The 26,999-nt window shown below is 40.2% G+C and overlaps 1 protein-coding gene across 2 annotated transcripts in view; it reads left to right on the top strand.

Moving 5' to 3' along the window:
* The first annotated feature begins 660 nt into the window (after positions 1 to 660).
* The window catches only part of C4BPA (complement component 4 binding protein alpha), a 42,701-nt gene continuing 16,362 nt past the window's right edge, over positions 661 to 26,999 (top strand). Inside the window, exons 1-5 of one of the 2 annotated variants that reach the window (XM_027613986.2) lie at positions 661 to 861; positions 4,400 to 4,502; positions 14,923 to 15,086; positions 16,048 to 16,230; positions 17,075 to 17,174. In XM_027613986.2, coding sequence (XP_027469787.1) covers positions 4,438 to 4,502; positions 14,923 to 15,086; positions 16,048 to 16,230; positions 17,075 to 17,174 — 512 coding nt within the window. In that variant the 5' untranslated portion in view covers positions 661 to 861; positions 4,400 to 4,437. The remainder of the gene's footprint in view (positions 862 to 4,399; positions 4,503 to 14,922; positions 15,087 to 16,047; positions 16,231 to 17,074; positions 17,175 to 26,999) is intronic. The other variant, XM_027613987.2, reaches the window with a different exon arrangement.

The raw sequence follows: 26,999 nt of genomic DNA on the forward strand, positions 1-26,999 counted from the left end.
AATCTCCTAGCTCACAAACCTTGATCCTGAGGATTAATACCTTAATTAGATAATGTCAGGGCTTGGGGTCCTTCCTAGATCTGTGTGATCACAGACATGCCAGCCCTTTGTTGCATTTCTCGGAGCAGTGCTCAATGATAGACCAACTTCTGAAAGTCATTTGGCGTCCAGCATGTACTAGTCGTGGTGGTGGTGGTAGTTAGTTAACATGTCCCAGGCAACAGGGCCCAGCAGGAATTCGGTAAATTTGTTAAACTCCCCACCATTGTACTTTCTTGGGGTGGAATGAAGACCAGCACAGGGCAAAGTCATCAGTCAATGAGCCCCAGGAAGGCCTGCTGGACCTAGCATCAAGGAAAGTGGATCAAGGTGGACCTAGTCTCAACCCTACAGTGTCCAAGTTTTCTAGGTTAGCTGGATTGCATCTTATGTGTCTGTCTTGTATTTAGGAAAAAAGAAAAATCAAATCTGGCATCAAATTCATATTACCTTTCCACTTAGGGGAAATGGTTGGCAGAGGAGAGAACAAACGATTGCAACATGTTATCAAGAAGGAGGTTCGTGCCCAGGAAGGAGATTAGGTAAATACCAGTGCTTTATTTCCATTGTTAATCATTCACTGAGCCAGTAGAAAGTTTCTGCCCATCCATTAGAATTTAGCCATCCTTGACCAGTCAACCACCTGGCTGGAATTCAGGGACTTCTCGGTGGTGCAATTACTAGCTAGCTTCAGGGTACTCTGGTAAACTCTGATCTGGGGAGGAACTAAAACTATTAGAGATCCAGGCAGTTTTTTTTCCCTTGAGAAACGACCCAAGGCACCACGATAGAGTCTTCTACTTCTTCCTCAGCTACCTGCAGGTCAGTGGATTGTTTGGGGTACCTTGGGGAAAAGGCTGCTGGTTTGGCCCTTTAAGGAGGGCAAGAGAGACAAAAACTTGGGGGTACTTTCAGCAGAAATCTTTTCAGGAGTCCTGCATTAGGGGGTTGTATGACCTGAAAAGTACTTCTAATCCCTCTGAGCCTCAATTTTTTATTATAAATGGGGGCATGAATAAACTGAAGCAGAAAGGAAGTAAAAGGTTACTCTTGTTATTGTATCTAAAAGTTGAGTGGGTTGGTTCATTGATTGTTTTTTTTTTTAAGATTTTATTTATTTATTCATGAGAGACAGAGGGGGGAGAGAGAGAGAGAGAGAGAGAGAGAGAAGCAGAGGGAGAAGCAGGCTCCCAAGGAGCAGGGAGCCCGATGTGGGACTCGATCCCAGGACCCCGGGACCATGACCTGAGCCGAAGGCAGACGCTTAACCATCTGAGCCACCCAGGCGCCCGGTTCTTTACCATCACTCCACACAGGGGAGTTGAGGCAGGAGGTAAACCGGACTTTCCAAAGGGGTTCACAGAAGACCTGGTTTAGAATGTAGACCTAGTCTACATTCTAAAAATTGATGCAGTTCCCTTTGGAGATTTTATTAACCCCTCCACATCTTCTCCACCATCCACGGCAAATATCTTTTGACTTAATAATAAGAAGAATGTTGGTCAGCCTCCAGTTACTTTCTGAAGCTAGAAGTCTTAACTGTTCTCACTTCCTTTCTCTTCCCCACTTTTCTGAATCTGGCAATGCTGATTACCCTTCCTTCTGGAAATTTCCTTCTCCCTTGGTGGGGCAGGACACAGTACCATTCTTGTTCTTGTTTCAACTCCTCAACCACTCTTAGCTGACTCCTGTTCTGTCCCTAAATACAGTAGTACAGAGAGCATGAAAAATACAGTATCCAGAATGGGCAGAAGCTTGAATTAAGTGTAGTGATACACTTGAATATAATATGAGCACACAAGGAAGAAGCTGATAAAGAGATTTTAGGAAGGAGGCGAAAGTGTGGAAGCAAGTTCTTTCTGGAATCTGAAAGTGATGTGATTGAGTGTGCAGCAGCAAGAAAGGAGCTGAGACTGGATAAGAATATTACCCTTTCCAGAGGTATGCAAGCTTTAAAAGGGCGGAGTTTAGACAAAATAAGTACATGGACTTAAAAAGCAGTCTCTAATGGAGGGAGAAATTTGGGAGCTGAGAATTTTCCCAGTGCCTGTCAAGTTGTACTGCACTGCGCATGCCAACAGTATTTGTCATCAGAGACCTGTCGTGTTGACTATAGCTCTTGAGTTGGTTTCACCTCTATAGGAATTTAAAAGATGATGAAGTCATCGAAATCTGAGGGCATTTACTAGGGAAGTCTTAGCTTTTCAGCGGGCAGCTAATAGCATTCTAGACTTTGTAGGGAATGGAAAGATGATCTAAGTTTACCGTCATCATTTGAGAGATGAGAAACTGAGACCCAAGGAGCTGACATGGCTTCTTCAAGATCATAGAATTAGACTGTAGTATGACTGAGGCTCAAATTTGGGTCTCCTTAACTCACAAGTCCTAGCCTCCATCCCTATCCTCTGTAGGCTGCTGAATCCTGTGCAAGTTCTGCTGAGGGACCACAAGGCATAGTGATGGTGAACTCCAGATGCCCCCTGGTCTGCTGAGCCACCACACAGCCTCAGAACCAGTGAGGGAAGTGGGATCACTGTATCATTTATCTCTTCAACATTTACGAAGCATTTCACACATGTTATTCCCTTTGGTCCTCAATAAGGCAGTTAGTCATTCTCACTCTGAGGATAAAACTATATTGAGTTTTATTTATTTCACATTTATTGGATAACTATTACATGCCAGTTACAATATCAGGTCAGCACTAGGAAGCTGAATAAACATCTTTGTCTTCAAGGGACCTACAATTTATTTTAGCAGGCAAAAGTGAATAGACAATGAAGAGATACAATACCATGTGGTATGATGATTAAGGTATCAGTAAAATACTAGGGGAGCATAGAAGAGGCTGATATTTCTCAGTGGGGTTGGACAATTCTTCATTAAGGAAGTGAGGAGGTTGGAGGTAGGAGCATCTGTCATAAGAGATATTATATGCAAATGCTTTCAAGTGTTTAAAAAAATCCAGGATGGGGTGGGTGGGTTGCTCAGTTGGTTAAGTGTCTGCCTTCAGCTAGGTCATGATCCCAGGGTCTTGGGATTGAGCACCGTATTGGGCTCCCTGCTTATCCCTCTCCCTCTGCCCCTACCCCCACTTCTGCACTCTCTCTCTCTTGCTCTCTCTCTCAAATAAATAAATAAAATCTTCTAATTTAAATTTGTCTAAATAAATAAAATCTTTAAAATCCAGGATGTATTTTGGGAAAGGTAAGCACCTTCATGAAGTTGAAGCCCAGTGTTTTTTTTGTTTTGTTTTGTTTTAATTTTATTATGTTATGTTAGTCACCACACAATACATCATTCGTTTTTGATGTGGTGATCCACGATCCATTGTTTTCGTATAACACCCAGTGCTCCATGCAGTACGTGCCCTCCTTAATACCCATCACCAGGCTAACCACTCCCCCCACCCCCACTCCCCTCTAAAACCGTGTTTGTTTCTCAGAGTCCATACTCCCTCATAGTTCATCTCTCCCTCCAATTCCCCCCCCCCCATTTCTCCCTTCCTTCTCCTAATGTCCTCCATGCTATTCCTTACGTTCCACAAATAAGTGAAACCATATGATAATTGACTTTCTCTGCTTGGCTTATTTCACTTAGCATCATCTCCTCCAGTCCCATCCACGTTGATGTAAAAGCTGGGTATTCACCCTTTCTGATGGCTGAGTAATATTCCATCGTATATATGGACCACATCTTCTTTATCCATTCATCTGTTGAAGGGCATCTCAGCTCTTTCCACAGTTTGGCTATTGCGGACATTGCTGCTATGAACATTGGGGTGCATATGGCCCTTCTTTTCACTACATCTGTGTCTTTGGGGTAAATACCCAGGAGTACAATTGCTGGGTCATAGGGTAGCTCTATTTTCAAATTTTTGAGGCACCTCCACACTGTTTTCCAAAGTGGCTGTACCAACTTGCATTCCGGCCAACAGTGTAAGTGGGGTCCCCTTTCTCCACAACCTCTCCAACATTTGTTGTTTCTTTCCCTGCCCATTTTTGCCATTCTAACTGGTATAAGGTGGTATCTCAGTGTGGTTTTGATTTGAATTTCCCTGATGGCTAATGATAATGAACATTTTTTCATGTGTCTGTTAGCCATTTGTATGTCTTCTTCAGAGAAGTGTCTTTTCAGATCTTCTGCCCACTTTTTGACTTGATTATTGTTTTTTGGGTGTTGAGTTTGAGAAGTTCTTTATAGATCTTGGATACCAGCCCTTTACCTGTAGTGTCATTTGCAAATGCCTTCTCCCATTCTGTGGGTTGCCTCTTTGTTTTGTTGACTGTTTCCTTTGCTGTACAGAAGCTTTTTTTCTTGATGAAGTCCCAAAAGTTCATTTTTGCTTTTGTTTCACTAGCTTTTGGAGATGTATCTTGAAAGAAGTTGCTGTGGGCGATGTCAAAGAGGTTACTGCCTATGTTCTCCTCTAGGATTTTGATGGATTCCTGTCTCACATTGAGGTCTGTCATTCACTTTGAGTTTATCTTTGTGAACGGTGTTAGAGAATGGTCGAATTTCATTCTTCTGCATGTGGCTGTCCAATTTTCCCAGCACCATTTATTGAAGAGACTATCTTTTTTCCATTGCATGTTTTTTCCTGCTTTGTCAAAGATTATTTGACCATAGAGTTGGTGGTCCATATCTGGGTTCTCTATTCTGTTCCATTGGTCTATATGTCTGTTTTTGTGCCAGTACCATGCTGTCTTGGTGATCACAGCTTTGCAATATAGCTTGAAATTGGGCAACGTGATGCCCCCAGCTTTGTTTTTCTTTTTCAACATTTCCTTGGCAATTCGGGGTCTTTTCTGATTCCATACAAATTTTAGGATTGTTTGTTCCAGCACTTTGAAAAATGTCATTGGAATTTTGATCGGGATGGCATTGAAGGTATAGATTGCTCTGGGTAGCATAGACATTTTAACAATGTTTATTCTTCTGATCCATGAGCATGGAATATTTTTCCATCTTTTTGTGTCTTCAATTTCTTTCATGAGTGTTTTGTAGTTCCTAGAGTATAGATCCTTTACCTCTTTGGTTAGGTTTATTCCGAGGTATCTTATGGTTTTTGGTGCTATTGTAAATGGAATCATTTCTCTAATTTCTCTTTCTATACTTGCATTGTTAGTGTATAAGAAAGCAACTGATTTCTGTGCATTGATTTTGTATCCTGCCCACATTACTGAATTGCTGTATGAGTTCTAGTAATTTGGGGGTGGAGTCTTTTGGGTTTTCCACATAAAGTATCATGTCGTCTGCGAAAAGAGAGAGTTTGACTTCTTCTTTGCCAATTTGAATACCTTTTATTTCTTTTTGTTGTCTGATTGCTGTTGCTAGGACTTCTAGTACTATGTTGAACAATAGTGGTGAGAGTGGGCATCCTTGACGTGTTCCTGATCTTAAGGGAAAGGCTCTCAGCTTTTCCCCATTGAGGATAATATTCATTGTGGGTTTTTCATAGATGGATTTTATGAACTTGAGGAATGTTCCCTCTGTCCCTATACTCTGAAGAGTTTTAATCAGGAAGAGATGTTGTATTTTGTCAAATGCTTTTTCTGCATCAATTGAGAGGACCATATGGTTCTTCTCCCTCCTCTTATTAATGTGTTCTATCACACTGATTGATTTGCGAATGTTGAACCACCCTAGCATCCCGGGGATAAATCCCACTTGGTCATGGTGGATGATCCTTTTAATGTATTGTTGGATCCTATTAGCTAGGATTTTGTTGAGGATTTTGGAATCCATATTAATCAGGGATATCAGTCTGAAATTCTCCTTTTTGATAGGGTCTTTGCCTGGTTTGGGGATTAAAGTAATGCTGGCCTCATAGAATGAGTTTGGAAGTTTTCCTTCTGTTTCTATTTTTTGAAACAGCTTCAGTAGAATAGGTATTATTTCTTCTTTGTTTGGTAGAATTCCCCAGGGAATCCATCAGGCCCTGGACTCTTGTTTTTTGGGAGGTTTTTAATCACTGCTTCAATCTCGTTACTGGTTATTGGCCGACTCAGGTTGTCAATTTCTTCCTGTTTCAGTCTTAGCAGCTTATAGGTTTCCAAGAAGGCCTCCATTTCATCCAGATTGCTCAGTTTGTTGGCATATAGTTGTTGATAATAATTTCTAATAATTGTTTCTATTTCCTTGGTGTTAGTTGTGATCTCTCCCCTTTCATTCATATTTTTATTGATTTGGGCCCTCTCTCTTTTCTTTTTGGATAAGTCTGGCCAGTGGTTTATTGATCTTATCAATTCTTTCAAAGAACCGACTTTTAGTTTCATTGATCTGATCTACGGTGTTTCTGGTTTCTAATTCATTGATCTCTGCTTTAATTTTAATTGTTTCTCTTCTAATGTGTGGCTTAGGCACCGTTTGTTGCTTTTTCTCTAGTTCTTTAAGGTGTAGAGTTAGTTGGTGAATTTGAGATTTTTTTATTTTTTTGAGTGAGGCTTGGATGGCTATGTATTTCCCCCTTAGGACTGCCTTTGCCGTATCCCATAGGTTTTGGACTGATGTGTTTTCATTCTCGCTGATTTCCATGAATTGTTTAAGTTCTTCTTTGATTTCCTGGTTGACCCAAACATTCTTGAGCAGAGTGGTCTTTAGCTTCCAAGTGTTTGAATTTCTGCCAAATTTTTTCTTGTGATTGAGTTCCAGTTTTAAAGCATTGTGGTCTGAGAATATGCAGGGAATAATCTCAATCTTTTGGTATTGGTTGAGACCTGATTTGTGACCCAGTATGTGGTCTATTCTGGAAAAAGTTCCATGTGCGCTCGAGAAGAATGAGTATTCTGTTGTTTTAGGGTGTAATGTTCTGTAAATATCTATGAGGTTCATCTGGTCCAATGTATCATCCAAAGCTCTTGTTTCCTTGTTGATTTTCTGCTTCGATGATCTGTCTATTGCTGAGAGTGGAGTATTGAGGTCTCCTACAATTAACATATTGTTATCATTATGACTCTTTATTTTGGTTAACAGTTGGCTTATGTAGATGGCTGCTCCCATGTTGGGGGCATAGATATTTACAATTGTTAGATCTTCTTGTTGGATAGACCCTTTAAGAATGTTATAGTGTCCTTCTGTGTCTCTAATTACAGACTTTAAAATATAATTTGTCTGATATAAGAATTGCTACCCCAGCTTTCTTTTGAGGTCCGCTGGCATGGAAGATGGATCTCCATCCCTTCACTTTCAGTCTGGATGTATCTTTAGGTTCAAAATGAGTCTCTTGTAGGCAGCATATGGATGGGTCCTGTCTTTTTATCCAATCTGCAACCCTGTGCCATTTTATGGGAGCATTTAGGCCATTCACGTTGAGAGTGATTATTGAAAGATATGAATTAATTGTCATCATGTTGCCTGTGAAGACGTTGTTTTTATAGATTGTCCCTGTAAATTTCTGTTGTATATCACTCTTGGGGTCTTTCTCCTTTTATAGAACCCCCCTTAATATTTCTTGCAGGGCCGGCTTAGTGGTCACATATTCTTTCAGTTTCTGCCAGTTGTGGAAGCTCTGCATCTCTCCATCCATTCTAAATGAAAGCCTTGCCAGGTAAAGTCTTCTTGGCTGCATGTTCTTCTCATTTAGTACCCTGAATATGTCTTGCTCGGCCTTTTTGGCTTGCCAGGTCTCTGTGGATAGGTCTGACGTTATTCTGATGTTCCTCCCTCTGTACATAAGGAATCTCTTCCCCGTAACTGCCCTTAAGATGGTTTCTTTGGTTCTAAGATTTGCAAGTTTTACTATTGCATGCTGGGGTGTTGGTCTGTTTTCCTTGATCTTGGGAGGGGTCCTCTCTGCCTCTAGGATGTGAATGTTTGTTTCGTTCCCCAGATTAGGTAGGTTCTCAGCTACGATTTGCTCAAATACATCTTCTAGTCCTCTCTCTCTCTCTCTCTCCACTCCCTCCAGGATTCCAATTATTCTGACATTGGAATGCTTCATGGTGTCACTTATTTCTCTGATTCTATTTTCATGGATTCTGAGTTGTTTTTCCCTGGCCTCCTCTTTTCCCTTTTTATCTATTATATTGTCTTCCAGGTCGCTTATTCGTTCTTCTGCCTCAGTTACCCTAGCTGTTAGATTATCTAGATTGGATTGGATCTCACTGATAGCATTTTTAAGTTCTGCCAATTCAGCTTTCATTTCTGCCATTAGAGACTCTATGTTGCCATTAATTGATTTCTCCATTCTAGCCATTGTCTTCACAATTGCTAGCCTGAATTCCATCTCCGACATCTTGGGTATATCTGCATCCATTTGTAAATCTGCAGCATAAGTTATAATCTCTGAGTCTTTTCTATTTGGGGGGCTCCTCCTCCTAGTCCTTCTGTTGATGGGTGTTTGAGGGAATGTACAGAGTCCAAATTATTGACCAGAACCCAAGCAAGATGCACCTGTTTTCTTGGGACCTTAGGGTGGCTGACCTCTTGTTTTCCCAGCCTGTCTTCTGGGGGAGGGGCCTGCCGCGCTGTTACTCAGGCAACCCTGTTTGGGCGGAGTTGCCCTGCCCACCTGTGGAGGGGGATGGGCTCAGCGGGAATCAGTTTTGGGGGCTTTTGTTCTCTGGCGGCTTTCCCTGGCAGCTTTCTGCCTCTCTTCCGCGAGTCAGAGCAGAAGAGACCGTTTCCAACCCTCTGCCTCAGAGCAGAGAGACCACAGTCTGTTCTTCAGTGAGCTCTCCAGGCCACACCATCTCTGTTTCTGTCTGTGCTGCTATAAACTGCAGCGTCCTGGGTTGTGAGCCCCTCTGCAGGGCCCCCAGTCCTGCCTCCAGGTCGGGGGCACGTCTCTGCCCTCTGTACTTCTAAAACCACCAGCCGCTCCAGTTCGCCCACACGACTCCGCTGCTCCGGGTTTCTGCCCCGGGGGCTGCCCTAAAGTCCTTTCCCCGCCCCTACCGGCCTGTGCGTCTGTGCCCTGTCCCCAGCGAGCGAGGCTGTCTATCACCAGTGGTGTAGGATCCCCACGGACAGGCTCCCTCCCACTGCCGTTTATCCTCGGATATCTGCCCACGGAATCATGGCTCCCCACTTCGTACCTCGAAACCAACTGCCTGAGATATTCTGTTTGTAGAGATCCAGATCTTCTTACATCTCAGGCTGGTTTCGTGGGTGCTCAAGAGTGGTCTGGTAGATATCCAGCTCAATTCTGGGGACCAGTTGAAATAGGGTCCCTTACTCCTCTGCCATCTTTCCTTCCGACCTGAAGCCCAGTGTTTTAAGTGAGTAGAAGCAGAAGGAGGGTTAGTAGAGGTGTGAAAACCTAGTAAATTTGGAACCATCAGAGTTTTTAAGTAGATTGCTTTTTAGGAATATGGCAGTGTCAACTAAGAAGCTGGCTTACAAGTGTTTGGAGGCGTTTGCAGTGGTCTAGGGTGGGTGAAGGGAATTATGAGAATGTAAACCAGGACTATGGAAATGGGGTGTAGGAGAGAGTGACAGATTCTAGTGCTGCTATGGCCAACGTGACAGGACCTGGAGACTGAATATGGGAAGGGACAAGAGAGAGGAGCCTAGGATGACTCATGTTTCTAGTCTGGGAGTCTGGGTAGAGATGATTACCTTAGCTGAGACAGAAAACACAGAGGTCAAGTGTGTTGGAGAGAAGATAGTGGGTTTCATTTGGGATATGTTGGATTCAAGGTACATGGGAGACACAAAGGAAGCAGCTGGAAAGCTGATCTGAACCTTGGGAATTATACCTTAAACTTGAAAAAAAAAGGATTTTTGCTTAAATAAGAAATCTAACAATCAGTTGCAGGAGATGGGGGAAATAGGAAGAGCTTGGTAAAAGGATATAAATTTTCATCTGTAAGATAAAGAAGTTCTGAGGATCTAATGTAAAACAGGGTGACTATATTTGATAACACCTTTTTGTATAATTGAAATTTGCTAAGAGAGTAGAACTTAAATGTTCTCACCAAAAAGAAAAAGATAAATATGTGAGCTGATGGATGTGTTCATTAACAAGATGGGTGGTGGGGGGGTGGGGGGACAGTCCTTTCATAAAGTGTACCTATGTCAAATCACCATGATACACACTTTAAATATCTTACAACTTAGTCACTTACATCTCAAGGAAGCTGATATTTAAAAAAAAAAAATCTGACAAGTGGCTTAGCTGGTTAAGCACCCAACTCTTGATTTTGGCTCAAGTCATGATCTCACTATCATGGGATCGATCCCCAAGTCGAATCTGCTTAAGATTTTCTTTCTCCCTGTCCTTGTATCCCTCCTCCTGCTTGCATGGCTCTCTAAATAAATAAATAAATAAATAAATAAATAAATAAATAAATAAAATATTTTCAAAAAGAGAGAGAAATCCAACATGCAAAGTTTGAGTTTACTTTCAGGATTCCAAGTGAAAAGTGTAATAATTTATTTTTGGATTTGCAAAGAAAACTCACAGGTATTTATCACACTCAAAAACAGAAATGTAATTTACATGTTATCCTGGACAAAAAATAATTTGTGAAGATCACCAGTTAGAATTATAGACTTTTCCAGAGTTAAAGGTTTTGTTCAAGCGGCAGAGTAATTATCTCTAAAGTACAGAAATAACATATGCAAGGTCATCTTTAGGATGCAGATATCTGCTTTTGTGCAGCTACAGGGGAAGACAGAATAGTTTCTTAGAAATGTTCACAGTTTTAAGGCTAAGCACTGGAATTCCACTAGTTAGTGACAAGAGCAAAGGAGGTAGGCTCAAAGACTCAAAATTTATGTATGGGACTGAATAGGGCAGAACAAGATTTTTATTAACAACTGAGTTTATGAAGCATGTAAGTTTTTATACACTGTATAAGGAGATAGTTCTGCCCAGAGGTCTGTGAGTGATTCACGGGTGATGGTCAAAGTCATGGGAGTAGGTGAGTGGCTCTCTGGAAGACAGTGAAAACTAGGGGAAGAAGAAAGCCCAGGACAGTCCCCTGTGGGCACCAGAGTCTCTGTTCTGGGTGTGGCACTGGGTTTCACCATCACCAAAGGCCACAGTGAAGACCCAACCAATGGATTCTGATCTAAATCCAGTGGGCTCTCCTCTGCACTGGGGTTTAATTGAAGTACCCTGGTGATGCAGCGAAATGCCGTTGTAATTATACATCACTGTTTTAAATTTTATTTTTATTTATGAGAGAGAGAGAGCGGGAGAGCTGGGGAAGGAGCAGAAGGAGAGGGACAAGCAGACTTTGCACTGAGCATGGAGCCCAACTCAGGGCTTGATCCCAGGACCCCGAGATCATAACCTCAGCCAAAATCAAGAGTCAGACGCTTAACTGATTGAGCTACCCAGGTGCCCCAACCCCAATTACACATCATTATTATAATGGTGTTTTGACTCCAGGAGTTCTGGTCCTATCAAGGTCACATGCCAACCCCAATCCCAACACCTTCTTCTCTGACATTTCTTTCAAATGTTTTCTGTGTGCTGGCTGTGCACCAAGCCAAGCTACCTCTCAGCAATTCTGAGAGACGTGTATAGTTATCATTCCTACTTTATAAAAGAGGAAATTGAAGCTTACAGGAGTGGAGTATCCTGCCCGGGGACACACAGTTCCCATCTGGTGGAGCCAGGATTCAATCCACATAGCCTGGATCTGACTCCAGAGCCCATGCCCCAGGGTCTGGCTACATACTGTCCTCCTGTGTTCCCCAACACTGTGTTTGTGACCTCAGCGTGAAGCTGAGTGATAGGAATTCCTCAGCCCAGTGTAGGGTCTGTATGTATGGCTGCCTTTTATCTCCTGTCCTAATCTGTGGAGGGAGGAGACTCGTTTTGTTCATTCTTTCACTCCTCACTGTCCTCTGTTGAATGGTTGAGGATATGATGACTTCAGGTTAAGGATGGGGAAGAGCCTAGGGTAAAGTCACTAGGCTCTGTTCTCATTAAGAACTTTAAAATCAATTAAAATCTGGGGCACCTGGGTGGCTCAATTGGTTAAGCGACTGCCTTCAGCTCAGGTCATGATCCCAGGGTCCTGGGATGGAGCCCCGCATCGGACTCCCTGCTCGGCCAGAAGCCTGCTTCTCCCTCTCCCACTCACCCTGCTTGTGTTCCCTCTCACACTGTCTGTCTGTCTCTCTCTGTCAACTAAATAAATAAATAAAATCTTTAAAAATAAATAAAATCAATTAAAATCTGACCTTGACAATAGTAACACTCTAAGAGTAGATATGGATGTGGAGCAGTGTTATTTCTCTTTAAAACATTTTATCACTAGGTGCTTTTGAATGTAACTTGAACAAACATTTATTGAGTGCTTTAACTGTGTGAGGTGCAATGCTAGGAACCAGGTGGGGCAGAGGCAAGTAAGAACCCACCTCTGACTTCAAGGACCTTGTGGTCTAGTGTTGAAGACAGACTTCAGATGTCAGTTATAAGCCACATCTGAATCAAAATTATAAACACCGAGATGTAATTAGAATATGGAGACTGGCCTGGAGGCAAGGAGGGGACATTGGAGAAAGGACTGGCAGAATGAGTAGGAACCAACGAAGGAAGAAAGACAAGAGGGCAAGTGACATGGGCAGGGGTACGTTATAGGAAAATGTCTGGGGCTGTCAGGGATCCAGATTGTCCAGGTCAATCAAAGCACGGGGGCTCAGACCAAATGATGGAAAAGCTTCTTTCCTGAAGGATCAGTTCGCTGAAATCTATTTGCTAAGTTCGTTGAATGATCAATTTACTGAACAGCGTTTTAAATATTCATTTTGAATATACTCAGTGATTATAAATATCTTCTCGTTGAACGCAGCTAATGAATGCATTCTTTGTAGCAGCATTTTAAGTATTTATGTTGAATTCCTTAAAAGTAAGGATTTAATTTTATGGCTCTGTTTTTATAAATATACTCAGAATATTTTCCGGAGTATATCCAATGTATATATTTTCATTGTGAACATAATAACTGCAACAATTCATATGGGGAATTTGCACTTTATACTGTCAGCTTCTTGAGTTTTTATAGTTAAATTCTATTTTGCCAATGTATTGGTATTTTTATTTTATTTTACTTTATTTCATTTTTTAAAAATTAAAAACAATTTCCAGCTTATTTTTTCAAAATTTTAAAATGCATATTGGTATTTTTAAACCTCTTTCTTCAATTTCACTGAAATTCAACCAAATCTATGAACTCATCAAAAATTAAAGAAACTCATTTCTGTAGTTTTTACAGTTCATAACAGTTTTCATTGGATGGGAGAAACTTCATATTTTGCAAATTTCATGGATGATTTAGTGGACTGGTTTTCACTACGTGGAATGAAACTTACCCCCACCTGTCTCCTTTCTCATCCAGATTGTTAGGGCAAGAGGAACAGCCTAGAGATCTGGAGTGGAGGGGCAGGCAAACAAAAAAGAAAAGGGATGTGTAAGGGCCCCAAATGCTGGTCCTGGCTCCTTCACACCTCTTTAGACCACATCAATGTATTCAGTACAAATTCTGTAAACATATTTTAGTAAGCGAATACATTTGGTAAGTGGATCATCACATTGAATTTACTTTTCAGCAGAATTGTCCTAGTGGCTGTGTCCAGAGCTCAGGGGCCAGGATGTCTGTCAGGTGGGATGGCCCACGACTGATGGCAGGTGGAAGAATGGCTTCATCAGAACTGAATTTTGGAAAGATAAGATCAAATGAGTCATTACTCAGTTAGGAAGTTAGGTCTCTCCACGTAGTGTGAAGGGTCATTATAAATTTGTCTCTTCCTGTAAAGTGGGACAGAAACATCTTTGAGGGAAACATCGACGGCACTCAACAGATATGTGCATAGTATGAATTATGAACACCTGGGGCATATAGAATCATCTGGATCTAACAGGTATCAGAATAAAATCATCATGAAATTCAGTATTTCTTTGGGAGTTAACTTCATATATTCCTTTGAGGACAAGGAATATTTCTAAAGTAAATTTAAGATTGAAGATATATTGTTTTTCCCAAAGGGAACAGGAGTGGTGGTGAAAAGTGTCCTTCATGATTTTTCTTTAAAGAAGTCTTCAAATAGTCAGATCAAATATGAAAGTACAATTAGTCACATATATTTTTCTTTTTCTTTGTATAGCTATATATGTATGTCTATACATACAGACACACATATCTCTCCATAAACCATTCTTTTAAAACTGCAAATGGCTTGATGGTTTATTGCCTCTGTTGAAAGTTGTCATGAGGAACTCTCAATACTACACAGATCTGACTCCTTTTCTCTATCTCATCCTTTTCCTGCCTTTTAGTATTATTTTGTCTTACATTTTTTCCCTCTTCTCCAACTCCTCAGCCATTTCCTTGGTCAGACCATTTCTGTGGCTCACCTGGCCAGGTACAATGGTCTTCTTCCTCAACCTTCCTGTTTCCTCTCTTTGTTCACTTCGGTCTATCATGTACACATCTGCCACAGTGATCTTTTAAAAGTACAAGCACTGGGTGTTATATGCAACTGATGAATCGTTGAACACTACATCAAAAACTAATGATGTACTATAGGTTGGCTAACAGAACATAACAAATAAATAAATGAATAAATAAATAAATAAAAATAAAAGCAAAATAATGAATCACTCCTTAGCCTAAAAGTAAACAAAGGGGAAACAAAATCCAAAATGAAAAATAATGGTTCTTTATTCCCTAAAGAGTAGAATCTATAAATTCCTAAACTTGACCCTTATATCCGATTTGGACAATTCTATAAGCAACCACCTCCCCATCTCTCCTCTGAGCAGAGGCTAACACTCCCTGTGTCATGTTGTAACATTTGTGTGCATGTGCTTTACTACCGTAAGGCATAATTTCCTTGAAGATGTGGACCCCATAGTATTTATCCTAGTGCTTTATGACAACTAGGAATTCAATGACTACTTATTAAATTGAGGTCTCTTGGCAGAAAAATCTGGAAGAATCATCAGGTCATTAACTCCAGAGCTCCAAACGGGATCCTTCATAGAAAAGAGAAAATGGCAGCCCAGCCCTTCTCTAGGCTGTGGAGAGTCTCTGATCCAACTCTGTTCCAAATGACCTTGGTCGCTACTCTCATGGCTCCTGTTCTTGGTGAGTACTAGAGAGATAAGTTCAGATTGGTGACAAATATTCAAGATCATCCACTCATTCGCTCTTAACACTAGCAGATGATTCAGCTTCTAGCAGAAAGCCACCTGCCACAACAAGGGTTGGTTTGACCAGGAATTTGGAATTTTGGAGCTAAAGGGGATTTGGAATTATTTGGGATTTAGGGGGAATTTGTTTTATCCATAGAAGAGGCAGTTTTCTGGGCACGTTCCCCTAGCCTTTCTCCTCCAGGAATTTTCCAAAACAATTTGTCTCCCAAACATGACTCGACACAAGTCAGTGTGATCTATCTGCCTGACTGAACAATTTTCACTGCCTCTGTGTCTATCCAGAAGAGAGAGGAGAAGTAAGTATAGACTTCTCTTAGGGCTCCTGAAAGGTAAATTTGTCCCCTATTTAATTCTTGCAAGGAAAGCAGGATTAACATTTTTATGTTTCAAGGACTCCATGCTTCTTCCTTTGCATCATTCAAAATCCAACATGTGCAAAAAGGTGCAAATTAAGAATGTGGTTCTTACCCATCTCCCAGCCACCCGGTTTCCCTTTCCTGAGACAGGCAATCTTACATATGGTTTTATTGATGAAATACTATGTTTCTGTTGAGGAAAATTGTAGGAACCGTTGGCTTTGCTCAGATATCTCTGAGTCAGCAGATATGAGGAATCTGATAGGTGAATAAAATCACATCTGCCATCCTTTCGATAAATTATCTCATAAACAGTAGAAAGGGGATGAAAAATTTCTGCCTTTTATCATTTATCAGCAGATGTGTTTTACTGATAACTCACTGGATTCATTGAACAATGGGGACAATAAGAGTTATTATTTTTCTTGATTAGAGGAGAAAGGAATGGTCCTTGTTCAAAAAATCATACTACTGAAACATTAAGATGCTGTGTTTCAAGCTATAACTTCTGGCGCTCTTTGTCATTTTGGTGTCCAGGAGGTTGTGGTCCCCCACCGAATCTATACTTTGCTTCTTTAACAACTGAATTGAATGAGACACACTTCAACACTGGAACTATCCTGAAATACACCTGCCGTCCTGGCTACAGTAAGGTTAATTTTGCAAGTCAGATTGTTACCTGTCAACGTAACACATGGAGATACAATGAATTCTGTGTCAGTAAGTATGAACATTTATTTTTCTTATCTATGCTTTTCCCTTCTTTGCAAATTTGTCTCAAGAATTAAGTTTTCTGAGTACAAATGAGAATCTTTGGTCACTAAGAAACCATCCGGTTGTCAAGTCACTGATTTCAATGTACATACGTGTGCTACTTTTTGAAAAGTGTAAACAAAAAACCAAATAAAAGAGAAATTAGGAACTACCTGGTTGTAGTGAAAGATAAGCTTATCCTTTACCCTGTAATTCAGCAAACACTTCTTTTCTAAGTGAACTACAAATTCAATTTTAATATTTTGAAAACCAGATTCATTCTTTACAAAGTTATAAAGTATTATGTGGCTAGAGAGAGGTAATGCAGTTTCCAAAGAAACCTCAACCAAAATATCTGCTGTGTTTGGAAGAAGATTCTGTGATTCACTTATAGTTGAGAATAAATTCTGTAATGTTCTTCCAACAGTGAGGATATCTACACTTTCCATTGTCCCTTTTGTGACCAAGGACATGTATTTTTGAGTGGCCTGCATACAAAGTACGTGCCACTGAGCTAGAACAGAGCATAGCTCCCTGGTCAATAGCTATCCTGGACTGCGGACTCCATGACCATAGTGATTTAACTGAGTATTTTTCTCTATTGGTGAAATGTACCAGAAAAATATGAGATCAAATTTTGTATTCATTTAACCTCCAAAGTAAAAATTTAGTGAGTCAGGATCAGAAATAAGTTTGGATCTCAGCCTCTGGACCTTTCCGGAAGCATAGGTCAAAGCGTATCAGTCAGTCTTCTAATGCCTTATCTGTGAGTAGTTGGAATCACTAATTATCTTTTTAATTTTTCTGTCAGAGAAACGATGCAGAAACCCAGGAGAATTACAAAATGGGAAAGTGATATCTAAGACAGATCATTTCTTTGGATCACAATTAGAATTCGTTTGTTCAGAAGGGTGAGTGTGAAGCAATCTAGAAACAATTCTTTTAAATTAATTTTTAATAAATAGCTGATATATTTCAAAAGTAAAAATGATGTAAAACCACATGCACTGAGAATTCGCACTTCTACCTTCTTGCCATCCACCTCATTTTTGTGTGTGTGTCCTTAAACAGGGATCCACATTTATTGGTTTCTTTTGTATCTTTCTAGTGTTTACTTTTACAAATACAAGCTAAAAATTAGTATATATTTTTATTTTACACCTTTCCAATAACAAATGTAGCTTTGAATCTTGCTTTATTTTTTACTCATCAATATATACAGAACATAGTTCCACGTTTGTGCATAGAAGTTCATCATTGATTTGTCTTTACAACTTCATAGAATGTGATTGTGTGATGTATCATGGATTAACAATCTTTTTGATGTATCCATAGATATTTCCAATGTTTTGCTATTCTGAACAGTGCTCTGATGCATCACTTTGTACATATATAATTTTGTACAGATGTAAGTTATGTCTGTAGGGTAAATTTCCAGAGTGGGATTTCTGTGTCAGAGTATACCTATTTGAAAATTTGGAAGATATTGCCTAATTGCTCTCCTTAGAGGTTACATGTTTTGCAGAGTATGTAAATGTCTGTCTCTTCATAGACTTTCCAACTGTGTTGTCAATCTTTTGAAAACTTGTGAAATTTTTGAAAATTTTCCAATTTAAGAAGTAAAAATGAAATCTTACTATAGTTTCAATGTATATTTCTCTTATGAGTGAGATTGAGCATATTTTTATGTGTTCAAGAGATAGTGGTATTGATCTGTGAACTATTTGGCATATCCTTTGCCTATTTTTTTAAAATTAATTTCTTGAAATTTGTATTCTTAATTTCTAGGATAGATACATACATGAACCTATATATATATTCATATATATATATATATACTATATATACGTATATAGTATATACTTATAGAGGTTATTAAATATATCAAACCTACTCATAGAGGTTATTAAAATATATTATAAAGCCTTGATAGTATGTCACTATGAAATGTGTGTATGAATATGTAGGCAAAACAATGGTGTTGACTAGAAACATATGCAGATACAAGATACATATGAGAATTTAATATAGTGTTAAAAAGCACTCTCAAATCAGTAAACTAAAGATGGACTTTTGGAATAACAGGAAAGTCATATGGGAAAATATAGCCTTGGATATATATCTTGCACTGTATATTGTATATTGCCTCCAAATGGATCAAAGCTTTAAACATTAAAAAATAGGAAAACATAAAAGTAGCAGAAGAAATCTAGGCAAATAATTTAAAATCTTGTATTGGAGAAGGGCTTTGAAATGAAGACCTAAAATCCAGAAACCATTTTAAAAAGAGAGTTTGATAAATTTGAAGCATTAAAACAGTTTTTCCTTAAGAAGAAAGAATAGCCAAGTCAAAAGAAAAATAATATACTTGGGAGGGAAAGTTGCAGCTTCTATAAGAAACAAGGTCTAAAGCCTAATATGCATAGGTTCATGTGTATATATTGTGTGTGTGTGTAGGCCTCTGCTTATATACTAGGTTGAACAAAAAGTAGCCATTGTGGAAAAGTAACAAAAATCTATGGAAGGGAGGCGGAGCAAGATGGCGGAGGAGTAGGAGACCTAGATTTCGTCTGGTCTCAGGAATTCAGCTGAATAGGGATCAAACCATTCTGAACACCTACGAACTCAACAGGAGATCGAACAGAGAGTTGTTGCTACGACTCTCTGAACAGAGAAGCGACCACTTACTGGAAGGTAGGGCGTGCAGAGAAGTGAATCCGAGTAGATATTCGGGAGGATAGACGGCGGGGGAGGGGCCTCCGCCAGCCGCTTCTGGCAAGTGCTAGAGCCCCGGAGCACAAAATCGGACCTTTTAGAAGTTGGCTCGGCGGAGGGACATCGCTGCAGTGGCTAAGCGGGGGGTGGAATCCTCCCGGGACAGTGTGGTCTCAGGACCCTTGGGGTCACAGAGAGACCGGGGGTGCCTGAGTGCGCCAGAGCTCCCAGGTATCAGAACAGGGAAGCCGGCTGCAGATACGGAGCAGAGTCTAGGGCTCTCAGCTCGGGGTTGCCATAAACTGTGATCTGCGGCCCAGTCGGGGCACGGCTCCCCCAGCAGGGACCCAACAAGCAGCAGATCCGGGGAGACTCCCCTTCCTTCCCGGGGAGGAGCGGTGCGGGAACGCACTGCAGGGATCTGCTGGGTTTGGAGACTCCGCGCGGGTGGGGTGCCAGAGATAGCAACGCTCGATCACAGGCCGGGTGAGCACGGAGTGCGGCCGGAGACCGGGGACACGGAAGTGACTGCTTTTCTCTGGGGGCACTGAGGAGCGGGGCCCCGAGTTCTCAGCTCCTCCGAGTGGAGATTGGGAGGCCACCATTTCTGCCCTGGTCCTCCAAAGCTGTACCGAGAGCTTGCAGGGAACAAAAGCTCCTGAGAGCAAACCGGAGCAGCTTCCTTAGCCCGGACCGACAAGGACGGGGCAATTTCGCCTCCGGCAAAGACATTTGGAAACCACAGCAACAGGCCCCTCCCCCAGAAGATCAGCACAAACAGCCAGCAAGCCAAGACCAAGTTGATCGATCAAGGAGAATAGGAGAACTCCAGCGCTAGGGGAATACTGCACATAGATTCATGGCTTTTTTATTTTTTTTTACCATGATTCATTATTTCATCAAAGTTAATTTTTGTTGACTGTTTTTTTTTTATTTTTCTTTTTCCCTTTTTCAACCAACATCTTATAAATCCCTTTTTTTAAAAAAAAAAACATTTTTTATTTTTCATTTTTAGAGTCGTATTTTATCCCTTCATAGTAGTTACCCTTATTTTTGGCATATATATATAAGTTGTTCTCTCTTTAAAATTTTGAGGTACAGTTTCTTCTTACAGATCAAAATATACCCTAAATCACTAGTGTATGGCTTTGTTCTAGTCTCCTGCCTGATCACATTCTCTCCCTTTTTCCTTTTTTTTTTTCTTCTTTTTCTTAAATCTTCTTTCTTTTTTCAAACAACTTATTTTACCAAGTCCTTTTATAAAATCTTTTATAATTTTCATCTTTACAGTCATCTTCCATCCCTTCATTGTATCAACCCTTTTTTTGTACATATATGTCTTTCTTCCTTTAAAATTTTAGGAGGCACTTTTTTCTAACAGACCAAAATACGCCCAAAATCTAGTGTGTGGCACTGATCTATGCACTAGCCTGATCATATTTGATCATATTCTGCCTTTTTTGTATTGTTTTGTTTTTGTTTTTATCTTTTTTTTTCTTTTTCTCTTTCTTTTTTCTTTCTTTCCCTTTCTTTTCCCCTGGTTTCAGGTCTTTTCTGATTTGTATACAGTATATTTGCTGGGGACGTTGTAAACCTGTTAGCATTTTGTTCTCTCATTCATCTATTCTCCTCTGGACAAAATGACAAGACGAAAGAAATCACCTCAGCAAAAAGAACAAGAGGTAGTACCGTCAGCCAGGGACCTACTCAATACGGACATTAGTACGATGTCAGACCTAGAGTTCAGAATCATGACTTTAAAGATACTAGCTGGGCTTGAAAAAAGCGTGGAAGTTATTAGAGAAACCCTTTCTGGAGAAATAAAAGAACTAAAATCTAACCAAATCGAAATCAAAAAGGCTATTGATGAGGTGCAATCAAAAATGGGGGCACTAAATGCTAGGATAAATGAGGCAGAAGAGAGAATCAGCGATATAGAAGACCAAATGATGGAAAATAAAGAGGCTGAGAAAAAGAGAGAGAAACAACTACAGGATCACGAGGGCAGAATTCGAGAGATAAGTGATATGATAAGACGAAACAACGTTAGAATAATTGGGATCCCAGAAGAAGGAGAGAGAGAGAGGGGCAGAAGGTATATTGGAGCAAATTATAGCAGAGAACTTCCCTAATGTGAGGAAGGAAACAGGCATTAAAATCCAGGAGGCACAGAAACCCCTCTCAAAATCAATAATAATAGGTCAACACCCCGACATCTAATAGTAAAACTTACGAGTCTCAGAGACAAAGAGAAAATCCTGAAAGCAGCTCGGGAGAAGAGATATGTAACCTACAATGGTAGAAACATTAGATTGGCAACAGACCTATCCACAGAGACCTGGCAGGCCAGAAAGGACTGGCAAGATACCTTCAGAGCACTAAACGAGAAAAATATGCAGCCAAGAATACTATATCCAGCTAGGCTATCATTGAAAATAAAAGGAGAGATAAAAAGCTTCCAGAACAAACAAAAACTAAAGGAATTTGCAAACACGAAACCAGCCCTCCAAGAAATATTGAGAGGGGTCCTCTAAGCAAAGAGAGAACCTAAAAGCAGCAAAGAGCAGAAACGAACACAGACAACAGACAGTTAACAGTCACCTTACAGGTAATACAATGGCACTAAATTCATACCTTTCAATAGTTACCCTGAATGTAAATGGGTTAAATGCCCCAATCAAAAGACACAGGCTATCAGATTGGATTAAAAAACAAGACCCATCAATATGCTGTCTGCAAGAGACTCATTTTAGACCCAAAGACACCCCCACATTGAAAGTGAGGGGGTGGAAAACCATTTACCATGCTAATGGACACCAAAAGAAAGCTGGGGTGGCAATCCTTATGTCAGACAAACTAGATTTTAAAACAAAGACTGTAATAAGAGATGAGGAAGGACACTATATCCTACTTAAAGGGTCTATCCAACAAGAAGATCTAACAATTGTAAATATCTATGCCCCGAACATGGGAGCAGCCAATTATATAAGGCAATTAATAACAAAAGCAAAGAAACACATTGACAACAATACAATAATAGTGGGGGACTTTAACACCCCCCCTGACTGAAATGGACAGATCATCTAAGCAAAAGATCAACAAGGAAATAAAGACTTTAAATGACACACTGGACCAAATGGACTTCACAGACATATTCAGAACATTCCATCCCAAAGCAAAGGAATACACATTCTTCTCTAGTGCCCATGGAACATTCTCCAGAATTGATCACATCCTAGGTCACAAATCAGGTCTCAATCGGTACCAAAAGATTGGGATCATTCCCTGCATATTTTCAGACCACAATGCTTTGAAACTAGAACTCAACCACAAGAGGAAAGTTGGAAAGAACTCAAATACATGGAGGCTAAAGAGCATCCTACTAAAGAATGAATGGGTCAACCAAGAAATTAAAGAAGAATTAAAAAAATTCATGGAAACCAATGAAAATGAAAACACAACTGTTCAAAATCTTTGGGATGCAGGAAAGGCAGTCCTGAGAGGAAAGTATATAGCAATACAAGCCTTTCTCAAGAAACAAGAAGGGTCTCAAATACACAACCTAACCCTACACCTAAAGGAGCTGGAGAAAGAACAGCAAATAAAGCCTAAACCCAGCAGGAGAAGAGAAATAATAAAGATCAGAGCAGAAATCAATGAACTAGAAACCAAAAGAACAGTAGAACAGATCCACGAAACTAGGAGCTGGTTCTTTGAAAGAATTAACAAGATTGATAAACCCCTGGCCAGACTGATCAAAAAGAAAAGAGAAATGACCCAAATCAACAAAATCATGAATGAAAGAGGAGAGATCACAACCAACACCAAAGAAATACAAACAATTATAAGAACATATTATGAGCAACTCTATGCCAGCAAATTAGATAACCTGGAAGAAATGGGTGCATTCCTAGAGATGTATCAACTACCAAAATTGAACCAGGAAGAAATAGAAAACCTGAACAGACCTATAACCACTAAGGAAATTGAAACAGTCATCAAAAATCTCCCAAGAAACAAAAGCCCAGGGCCAGATGGCTTCCCAGGGGAATTCTATCAGACATTTCAAGAAGAATTAATACCTATTCTCCTGAAACTGTTCCAAAAAATAGAAATGGAAGGGAAACTTCCAAACTCATTTTATGAGGCCAGCATTACCTTGATCCCAAAACCAGACAAAGACCCCATCAAAAAAGAGAATTACAGACCAATATCCTTGATGAACATGGATGCAAAAATTCTCACCAAAATACTAGCCAATAGGATCCAACAGTACATTAAAAGGATTATTCACCACAACCAAGTGGGATTTATCCCTGGGCTGCAAGGCTGGTTCAACATCCGCAAATCAATCAACGTGATACAATACATTAACAAAAGAAAGAACAAGAACCATATGATCCTCTCAATAGATGCAGAAAAAGCATTTGACAAAGTACAGCATCCTTTCTTGATCAAAACTCTTCCGAGTATAGGGATAGAGGGTACATACCTCAATATCATAAAAGCCATCTATGAAAAACCTACAGCGAATATCATTCTCAATGGGGAGAGGCTGAGAGCTTTTCCCCTAAGGTCAGGAACGCGGCAGGGATGTCCACTCTCACCACTGCTATTCAACATAGTATTAGAAGTCCTAGCCACAGCAATTAGACAACAAAAAGAAATCAAAAGCATCCAAATCGGCAAAGAGGAAGTCAAACTCTCACTCTTTGCAGATGATATGATACTGTATGTGGAAAACCCAAAAGACTCCACCCCAAAACTGCTAGAACTCATACAGGAATTCAGTAAAGTAGCAGGATATAAAATCAATGCACAGAAATCAGTGGCATTCCTATACACCAACAACAAGACAGAAGAGAGACAAATCAAGGAGTCGATCCCATTTACAATTGCACCCAAAACCATTAGATACCTAGGAATAAATCTAACCAAAGAGGCAAAGGATCTGTACTCAGAAAACTATAAAATACTCATGAAAGAAATTGAAGAAGACACAAAGAAATGGAAAAACGTTCCATGCTCATGGATTGGGAGAATCAACATTGTGAAGATGTCAATGCTACCTAGAGCAATCTACACATTCAATGCAATCCCCATCAAAATACCATCCACTTTTTTCAAAGAAATGGAACAAATAATCCTAAAATTTGTATGGAACCAGAAGAGACCCAGAATAGCCAGAGGAATACTGAAAAAGAAAAGCAAAGCTGGCGGCATCACAATTCCGGACTTCCAGCTCTATTACAAAGCTGTCATCATCAAGACAGTATGGTACTGGCACAAAAACAGACACATCGATCAATGGAACAGAATCGAGAGCCCAGAAATGGACCCTCAACTCTATGGTCAACTTATCTTTGACAAAGCAGGAAAGAATGTCCAATGGAAAAGAGACAGTCTCTTCAACAAATGGTGTTGGGAAAATTGGACAGCCACATGCAGAAGAATGAAACTGGACCATTTCCTTACACCACACACAAAAATAGACTCCAAATGGTTGAAAGACCTAAACGTGAGACAGGAGTCCATCAAAATCCTAAAGGAGAACACAGGTAGCAACCTTTTCGACCTTAGCCGCAGCAACTTCTTCCTAGAAACATCGCCAAAGGCACGGGAAGCCAGAGCAAAAATGAACTATTGGGATTTCATCAAGACAAAAAGCTTTTGCACAGCAAAAGAAACAGTCCACAAAACCAAAAGACAACCGACAGAATGGGAGAAAATATTTGCAAATGACATATCAGATAAAGGGCTAGTATCCAAAATCTATAAAGAACTTATCAAACTCAACACCCAAAGAACAAAGAATCCAATCAAGAAATGGGCAGAAGACATGAACAGACATTTCTCCAAAGAAGACATCCAAATGGCCAACAGGCACATGAAAAAGTGCTCAACATCGCTCGGCATCAGGGAAATCCAAATCAAAACCTCAATGAGATACCACCTCACACCCGTCAGAATGGCTAAAATTAACAAGTCAGGGAACGACAGATGTTGGCGGGATGTGGAGAAAGGGGAACCCTCCCACACTGTTGGTGGAAATGCAAGCTGGTGCAACCCCTCTGGAAAACAGTATGGAGGTTCCTCAAACAGTTGAAATTAGAGCTACCGTTCGATCCAGCAATTGCACTACTGGGTATTTACCACAAAGATACAAATGTAGGGACCCGAAGGGGTACGTGTACCCCAATGTTTATAGCAGCAATGTCCACCATAGCCAAACTGTGGAAAGAGCCAAGATGCCCATCGACAGATGAATGGCTAAAGAAGAGTGGTATATATACACAATGGAATATTATTCAGCCATCAAAAGGAATGAGATCTTGCCATTTGCAACGACGTGGATGGAACTGGAGGGTGTTATGCTGAGTGAAATAAGTCAATCAGAGAAAGACATGTATCACATGACCTCACTGATATGAGGAATTCTTAATCTCAGGAAACAAACTGAGTGTTACTGGAGTGGTTGGGGGTGGGAGGGATGGGGTGGCTGGGTGATAGACATTGGGGAGGGTATGTGCTACGGTGAGCACTGTGAATTTTGCAAGACTGTTGAATCACAGTTCTGTACTTCTGAAACAAATAATGCAACATATTTTAAGAAAAAAGAAAAAGAAGAAGATAACAGGAGAGGAAGAAAAGGGGAGTATGTCAGAGGGGGAGACGAACCATGAGAGATGATGGACTCTGAAAAACAAACTGAGGGTTCTAGAGGGGAGGGGGGTAGGGGGATGGGTTAGCCTGGTGATGGGTATTGAGGAGGGCACGTTCTGCATGGAGCACTGGGTGTTATGCACAAACAATGAATCATGGAACACTGCACCAAAAACTAATGATGTAATATATGGTGATTAATATAACAATAAAAAAATTAAAAAAAAAATCTATGGAAGGTTGCAGGAAGATAAGAGTTATTTTGACAAGGTCTGTTTGTACAGATCTCTCCTGGCTTCACCTCCCCATCTCTGGTGATAAGATTATTCTTTTTCTCCTGTTGTGGGGAAAACATCTTTCACATGAGTTTTATCTCCTGCTTTCAGGAAGAAAAGAGAAGTCAGAATGCCTTCCTTTGTCTATTTCAAGTGCCTTTAACTCAAAATAATCTTTAGTAATTTTACTCTTAGTTGTTTTGTTACAGACCATTTACTTCAACATTTTGTTGCTATGTGCTGCTCTTTTAAAATGTAGATTAAGTATTATTTTATTTCTGCAATACTTATTTGAAATACATTTTATTTTATTTTTTTTTTAAAGATTTTATTTATTTATTTGACAGAGAGAGAGGGAGACACAGTGAGAGAGGGAACACAAGCAGAGAGAGCGGGAGAGGGAGAAGCAGGCTTCCCGCTGAGCAGGGAGCCCGATGCGGGGCTCGATTCCAGGACCTCGGGATCATGACCTGAGCCGAAGGCAGACGCTTAACGACTGAGCCACCCAGGCACCCTGAAATACATTTTAAAATAGCTATTTTGTTCTGTTTTGTGTTCCTTCTTCAGGTTCTCCAACTAAGTATGTGTTGATTCTCCTTTGCTTGTCCCCTGTGTTTAACATTTTCCTCTAATGTTTCCTTTTGTTTGATTTTCGCACATGTATCCTTATTTATCCCTTATGGCATATGGCTCCTGAGATGGAAAGCACGAAGATTCAGAAGGGAGGTGCCGTTGGAATGCTAAAGGGTTCCTACTGGAATAACTGGAAACCATATTTTCCCCTTTGTTTCCTGGGTAGCTTAGGAAACTTACATTTCCTAGAAATTTCAAAATAAAGAAATGTTTAATTCTCCTTGTCTTTTATCTTATTAAAAGATTCATTTTTCTTTGAGCTAGTATTAAATAAGTCCCAGGGGTTCTAGTTTGCCAAAGCTAACATTTCCATTAGTGTTCAACCACAGTGTACATTTATTCCTTGATGATAGTACCGTTTTAAGACATAATAACAATGCTTTTTCTTTCTGTTACCATAATACCCAGAGGGCAGTAAGACAAACTAAAGAAAGCTTAGAATTTGTCAAG

This window comes from Zalophus californianus, chromosome 10 (assembly GCF_009762305.2).
Source record: "Zalophus californianus isolate mZalCal1 chromosome 10, mZalCal1.pri.v2, whole genome shotgun sequence".
NCBI lineage: Eukaryota > Metazoa > Chordata > Mammalia > Carnivora > Otariidae > Zalophus > Zalophus californianus.